Source organism: Peromyscus eremicus, chromosome 4 (assembly GCF_949786415.1).
Source record: "Peromyscus eremicus chromosome 4, PerEre_H2_v1, whole genome shotgun sequence".
Lineage (NCBI taxonomy): Eukaryota > Metazoa > Chordata > Mammalia > Rodentia > Cricetidae > Peromyscus > Peromyscus eremicus.
The window spans coordinates 62,723,363-62,731,155 of record NC_081419.1 but is presented as its reverse complement, the minus strand read 5'-3'; the positions used below and the strand labels follow the sequence as shown (position 1 = coordinate 62,731,155).

Genomic DNA, 7,793 nt, shown 5'->3' with positions numbered 1-7,793 from the left:
TCCACCTGTCTCATGTCTTTATGTATATAGAGGATGTGCCCTTACCTGTGGTGGTATTGTGTTCCCCAAAATATTGTGCGCCCTAATAAACTTATCTGGAGTCAGAGAACAGAAAAGTCACTAGATACTGAACATAGACAGTGGTAGCACATGCCTTTAATCCTGGCATTCCAGAGGCAGAAATCCATCTGTTCAAGGATACAGCCAAGCATGGTGACTCACGCCTTTAATCCCAGACAGGGAGCCTTTAATCCTAGGGAGTGGTGGTAGAAAGCAAAAAGGTATATAAGGCGTGAGGACTAGAAACTAGAAGCATTTGGCTGGTTAAGCTTTTAGGTTTTGAGCAGCACAGTTCAGCTGAGAGCCATTTGGATATGAGGACACAGAGGCTTCCAGTCTGAGGAAACAAGATCAGCTGAGAAGTTGGGCAGGTGAGGTTAGCTGTGGCTTGTTCTGTCTCTCTGACCATCCAGCATTTCACCCCAATAACTGGCCCCGGGTTTGATTTTATTAATAACTTTTAAGATTCCTGCTACACTTACCCACATAGAAATATGCGCCCATTACACAAAATCTTTATTTTTTAATTCTAAGTTTACTTTCTACTTTAATTAACATATAACAATTGTACAAAGTAGTTTAGTCATGACATCACTATAGATATGTAAAATGTGCCTTGACCATACACATATCTTCTATTAGTATTTCTCTGTCCACTTTCTCTGTCTCTCTCTATTCCATTCCCAGTGGTCCCACTTTAGCCTCAATACTCTTCTATTTATTTCCTAGCTTCAAAAAATGAGAGAAAGCTTAGAAATTTTGTTCTGGTGAGACTAGTTTATTCCTCTTAATGAAGCTCTCTAGTTCCACCATTTTTCCTGCAAAAAAAAAAAAAATACTTATTAACTGTGTTCCTTCTTTTGCCTGAGTAAAAAGCTATCTTGTACACATTACAATTTTTCCATATACCTGTGGATAGACACCTGGAATGATTCCATAACCCAGCTATTGTCAATATTGCTGTGATAAACATGAGTGCACAGGTATCTTTATAGTAAGCTGGTTTGGACTGCTTGTACATACACCCAGAAGTCTTATGGCTGAACTACATGGATCTTTATATTACGCAATAGCACTATGATTAGCGACATCTTTCCTAGAACATGAATAACATGATTAAGTGTTTTCTGTGCATCTTATAAGGAAATGATCCTGATTTACTTGAGGAGTTTATTCAGAGCCTCTTTCACGTCTTTATTCCTCAAACTGTAGATCAACGGATTCAACATGGGGAAAACCACTGTGTAAAAGGTTGAAACAATTTTGTCTCTATCCAAAGAGTAACTGGACCGGGGACGAGCATAAATGTAGAGAATGGAGCCATAGTACAAGGTCACAGAGATGAGGTGGGAGGAGCAGGTGGAGAAGGCCTTGAGGCGGCCCTGAGTGGAGCGGATCCTCAGGATTGTGGCAATGATGAAAAGATAAGAGGCCAGGATGAACACAATGGGGATGATGACATTGGAAGTCAAGAGGAAAAACAACACAGACTGGAAGCTGTCCTTCTTGCCACAGGCTAGCTTCACCAGGGGTGGGATATCACAGAAAAAGTCATCAATTACATTGTCACTGCAGAAAGTCAAGGCAAAAGTGTCTTTGGTGATGATGACAGCGTTAACGAAACCTCCCAGATATGAGGCTGCCACAAAAAATACACATAGCTTTAAGGGCATAGCTTGTGAATAAAGCAGAGGCTTTGAGATAGCCACATAGCGGTCATAAGCCATGGCAGCCAAAAGGTAACACTCAGTGTAGTCCAGTGCAGCAGAGAAGAAAAATTGAGCCACACAGCCAGCAAAGGAGATGCTCTTGTCTTCAGAAATGCATGTCGCTAGGATCTTTGGTGTGTAGACAGAAGACAACCCAAGATCCAGGAATGATAGGTTTCCAATGAAGAAATACATGGGTGTATGGAGCCTGGAGTCATTGCAGATCAACACAATGAGGGAGCTATTTCCCAGCAAAGTCAATGTGTACACAACAAGAAACACTGCAAACAAGACCTTCTGCATCACAGGGTCTGTTGTGAATCCCAACATGATGAACTCACTGACTGTATTATTATCCTGCTCCATGGATGGAAGGAATGTAACTTAAGAGAAAGGAAAAATGAAGTTTCAGATTAAATGATTGTACTGAATAAATGAAAAAAATGTTGAATAAATAAATGTTATGAAAATACAATTAATGAAACTTTTTGTGAATTCAGAAGCATGTAGCTTAATTCAAAAGATAAAAATAAAGAAGATTTTAATGTAAGTAAAATGATTCTGGGTTATTATATATTATACATTAGTTTATAATATAAAGAACTTGTCATTTGCAAAATAATGCTGATTGAATTATCCAATAACTATAAAGTATGTGTTGTATTTCTCCTTATCAAGTAGAAAATAGATCACCAGTGCTTAATTATTTTGACTAAATAATCTTATAATTTCGTACAACTAGGAGATGATCCCTAAGCATTCTAATTATAAAATACTTAAATTTCCCATACACCAAAAAATTCAGACAAGCATAATCTTTACCTATCCTTTTAGCTATTACTATATCACTTTAAAGATAGATCTTACTTATAACTTACGTTTGTAAATTTTGTAACAAGAATATGTACTCTCAACTTGGAGGAGACTGCTTACTCAGTAAAGTGTTTGTCATGCAGGAATGAAGACTCAGGTTGAGATTTTAGTATAAAATCTTCTGTATAAAATTTGGTGCACAATGTCACATGGCTGTAATACCAGTGGTAGGCAGGTGAAGAGAAGAGGATACTTCTGTTTACTCAACAGTAAGTCTTGTTGAGTTGGTGAGCTCCTGTATTAGTTAAAAACTCTGTCTCCAAAAAATACGTCTGGTGTCCACACTCCACTGCACATGCATGCGTGAGCACAGGAGTGTATGTGTGTGTGCACACGTGCACACACACACACACACACACACACACACACACACACACACCATCCATTTTCTTGTTTTCTCAACTCATTACATAATTTTAAAGTCACAGCAATGATATCACATTTACTAATGTCAAAATTTTGTTCAATAGTCTACTTTGCTGACACATTTTGCAGGTTAAAAACAAATTTTAGCCTATGCAGCATTTAGTGGAGCACATTTATTAAACATTAATATATGACAGACACTCTATTCTAAAGAGTTTCTGTAAAACCATCAAAATAGTGTTATGAAGTAAATGTGTTTATTCCCATTTTCCAAATTGATTGTTTCTGAATACTTGGTTCAAGGTCCTAGGATTCAAACCAGACAGAGAGCCATGAGTCGAAACTAGTTCTCCAAACACATATTATCTCTGCCCAATGCTGCGCATCTAACAGAATTGCTCAATTCCAGATATTCTAGGCACCAAGCATAAAAAACAGAAATCAGGCATGGGCCTTTACATATAATGTGTATATGTTACTGAGATAAATGAAACCTTTGCAAACAAATGCAATAGGTAAAATCACCGTCATATATGATTGTGGGTCAAATTAGAAGAGGCTCTAGTAAAAAGCAAGGAGGGTAATATTTTGTGTGTGATAACATGGTTTATACAAAGAAGGAAACATGTTTTTATGTTTAGACAGTGGGCAGTTGCATGTGAGAAAGGACACTATAGGCAAAAAAAAAAAATAGTTGCCCTGACATAGGAAGGAGAACTCAAAAGGAAGGTGGAGGGTTAGGGAGAAATGTAGCAGATCTGACTGGCATGGAATGTATTGAAAGATAGTACAAACCAGGTTACCTCAGGTGATAGTAGATTTTTTTATTAACATTCTTAAAAGTTGTACTAATCATTATTGTTCTTAAAAATCTCAACATATGGGGTAGTAAATGCCTATATCCTCAGCTTCCAGAATATTGACACAAGGGAATCATGCGTTGGCCAATATGGACTTTATAGCAAGACATTTTTCTTCAAATTTCAAAATAAAAAAATAATAATTATCTACTTTGCTGCCTGTGTCCCCAAAGAGGATGCCAGCTCAAGAAGAACATGGAATTTAGGAGGCAATTACAATGAAGAGGCCACAGAGTCAGCTTTAGTTCATCCTCAACAGTATAGCAAGTTTGAGATCATCCTGGGAATTCTTAGGTTATATGAACGTCAACCAAATTCACACTCTGGTAAGATCAATCATGGAATTTAACCCAAAAGGGATTAATTTTTTAATCTCACATTTTTTTTTTTTGATTTTTCGAGACAGGGTTTCTCTGTGTTGCTTTGCGCCTTTCCTGGAACTCACTTGGTAGCCCAGGCTGGCCTCGAACTCACAGAGATCCGCCTGCCTCTGCCTCCCGAGTGCTGGAATTAAAGGCATGTGCCACCACCACCTGGCTTATCTCACATTTCTTAACCTAAGAATGTCTGACCATCCTGTGGTCTTCACAGATTAAAAAAAAAAAAAAACCCAGAGGGATACATCTGGTATTCACAGTGTGGCCACTGAAATTTGCAGAAATTATGTTTTAAATATTTGTGATGGAAGCATTTCCCACTAGGACAGCAATTGTCTTTCACCATGACTTACTATTGGTATCCATGTTTTTAACATGACATGTGATCACAGTGAAAGAGTGAGCAAACTAGACAGAGACCTGAGATTGCAAAATGATTAGATGGATATAAGTCCATCTCAATGCTTACCAGGTTTTATCAGGTTTTATACATGTTGCTAAGTTCTCATACACCAACTTCATAACTTCTAAAGCAGATATAATAGTTGCAACTGTCAGACAGGAATACTGTAAAATTTACAGTGAACTATTTATTCTAGGGGTCAACACATGGAAAACATTCAATAAACCAATGGTCTTCCAGAGAGCATAAGTACCGTCTGACATATTGCTAAAGTTAAAGCTTCTCAAGTCTTGGTTTTCTCTATGTGATACTGTGAAAAAAAACTGCAATATTCACTATTGTTATTAGAACAGCAGCAGACTACATCAGAGTGTTATGAATGTTAAATAAACTAATGCATGTTCACACAAATGTATTTTGCTGACATTTTGCAATCATTCTGAGAGGAAACATAGACCCTCAAATGAAGTTTAGGATAAAAAATAATGTATGTGTCCTCATAAACTTTATGAACTAATAATTCTTTAGATAATCAGTTGCCTCCTCTGTAATGTAATATACCTCCATCTGTGATAACACAAAAGTTACAGATAAGATTGTGGTTAAAATTAACAGAAATACTTTTAAAGAATATCAAATGACCTAATAGCTTCTAATAATAGTAATTTCATGGTGGATATTTAATATCAAGTTGGGTATTGATGACATATAATTTTAAGGATATAGAGTGATTTATAATTATGCAGATGATACAAAACTATAAAATTGACCTTTTTATTTCATTATTTTCTTCTGTTCTCCAAACCTTCTTGCATGCAAATTACCTATAATCATGCACCATTTATCCTTTCTTGAGCCTATTATTTTTAGCTTTCTTGTTTCAAAATAATAATGAATTTTTGAGGCCCAAATTTCTTAATTCCTGAGTTATTTGGATCTCCAAAACAGAACATACTCAGATCCACAACACAAGCACACATGAATGCACACACACACACACACACACACACACACACACACACACACAAATATTTACAGAGTTTTTCATCCAATAATAGAAACCAGTGAGGCTTAGCAGTAATTTCACGTTAAAGGTAAAGTTTCTTTTCATAGAGATATTCCTCTGAACAACCTCAGCTAGAAAGCATGGCAACTTTGCAGCTATGGCAAGCTGCTGTCTGACATTCTTTTCAAAAGCACCTTATCTTCTGACATTCTGGGAAAATGTAAACTGAAATAACTGAGTTTTTCATTGTTTTAGCAGGAGCATAGAAACACCTCATTCTGTCACCCACCAAGGATTGGGAGGTATTTGCAACAGGTCACCACCTTGAGAAGTCCATCCCAGAGGACACTCCTTTCATTGGAAGTGAATTTCATAGCTCAGGTTCTCTGTCTTCCCTTAACATGCAGTAGCTTTTCTCATCAGAAACAGAAGAGAAGTTAAACCTTTTATTTTGCTGGCAGAAGTTTCATAAATTGTTATGCAGTAACGGATCAATAGGAAAAATAAAGTTTCTTAGATCCCCGGCTATAACAGAATGCAAATAACTAGAGTCATTGTGAGAACAAAACAAAATGTATTTGCCATTGATACCTGTAGAGTATGACTTACCAAATTTTCCACAGACACCTCATTCCAGCATTCTGATCAGCTGCTTCAGATCTTTATAACAGCCTTTGATCCCAGAGGTTTTATATTCATGGAATTCCTCATGGTTTTGCAGCTTGGGGAAATGACAAGCAAGACAATTAATCAAGAGTCCATTGATGATGTTGCTTTAATTTTATTTAGTAAGGTAAAGAAAGATGACATAATATGGGGGTAGGTTCCTCAGTAATGGATGCATTCAATTATAATCTGTACACATTCTGTATTTTTGTAGTGAATTCAAATAAACACATATAATTATGTATATACTTAAGCTCTATTTGTGTGTATATCTATATTTATACATGCAGATACTTGGATATAAATATAAGCCCATGTGCTTGGGAATACATACAATGTGGTATTGATCTGCAAAGTCCTCTGAATCAATGGCCATCTTTTCCCATCTCATTCTATGTTCCAAGAGATTTACTCATTAGAGTGCTAACTGCGAGGTATTGTCTCATTCTGTTTTCTTACCTCTCCTCCACCTTCACTCTCTCCCTTAGCCTCGCTCCAGAACCAGACTTGTTCTTTGGATCAGAATAACTGAGGGGCCACAGTACTTAAGTATCTTACTTGAAACTTTACAATTTGTAAATGCTCTCTAGTTTTCTTTTTCCATTGTGAAAACATCCACCCATCCTCTTTAATCTCTCTGGAAACATAGATCCAACCATTTTAAATTTTTTACACAAATCCATCTTTTCTAAAATCTGTTTCTGTCTGTATGACATTTTTCTTATTTTTTAATATCATGTAGACATAATAGTATTAACAAATGAATTTACTATCTATTGTGAGAATTTTCTCCCTGGGGGAGGGAGGACTAAGGAATGTCTATCCCCTCTTCATATGATCACAATGACAAACCAAAGTTCAGTTTCAGAGTTCACCCTGGAGAACCAATGAGTCTGTTGGGATTACTTAGAGACAATTGGTACAGGTTACTGGTGGGAGTATGGGTGACTCAGGAGCAGTCACACTGAGAAGTCCTTGTTAAGTATGCATGAGGATACTTTATAGTCATATAGATAGATCTCCTTTCTAAACATAGGCCTGACTAAAATAAAAGTCTTGAAAAGCCCATTTGTTTGATTGGTGTGCTCTTTGCTGAGGTAGACTTCCTCTCCCTTTCCCAGATTCCCCAGTTGCCTATAGTTCCTTGTGTAGGGCTGAGGCCCCATGGGCTTTCCCTGTCTGCTTTAGTATGTCCATTGATGTTATCTTTGTTCAGCTCATGTTTTGGTAGTCATATTGGTGAGGCTTTATGAGTGAAGCCTTTGATATTTCTAAAAGATACAATCTCACGGCAAGCTACCTGATAGATCTCTGGCTCTTACAAATTTTCAGCTCCCTCTTCCACAATGTTCCCTGAGCCTCGGGTGCAGAAATGTTTTGTAGATGTAACCAATAAACTGGGCTCCATAACTCTGTTTTAATCAGCATGACATAATAACCTTAAAGGTGGAGTATTTGCTGGTTACTGCCAAG

The 7,793-nt window shown here is 37.0% G+C and overlaps 1 protein-coding gene across 1 annotated transcript; it reads right to left on the bottom strand.

Annotated features, from left to right (window-relative positions):
* Positions 1-1,217: 1,217 nt before the first annotated feature.
* On the bottom strand, positions 1,218-2,135 carry LOC131908199 (olfactory receptor 9G19). Its single transcript, XM_059259246.1, has one exon. The coding sequence runs from the start codon at positions 2,133-2,135 to the stop codon at positions 1,218-1,220; it is 918 nt and encodes a 305-aa protein (XP_059115229.1).
* Between the last annotated feature and the right edge of the window lie 5,658 nt (positions 2,136-7,793).

Coding starts and splice junctions, on each gene's coding strand:
- LOC131908199 (XM_059259246.1), bottom strand. CDS start 2,135: ATGGAGCAGGATAATAATACAGTCAGTGAGTTCATCATGTTGGGATTC.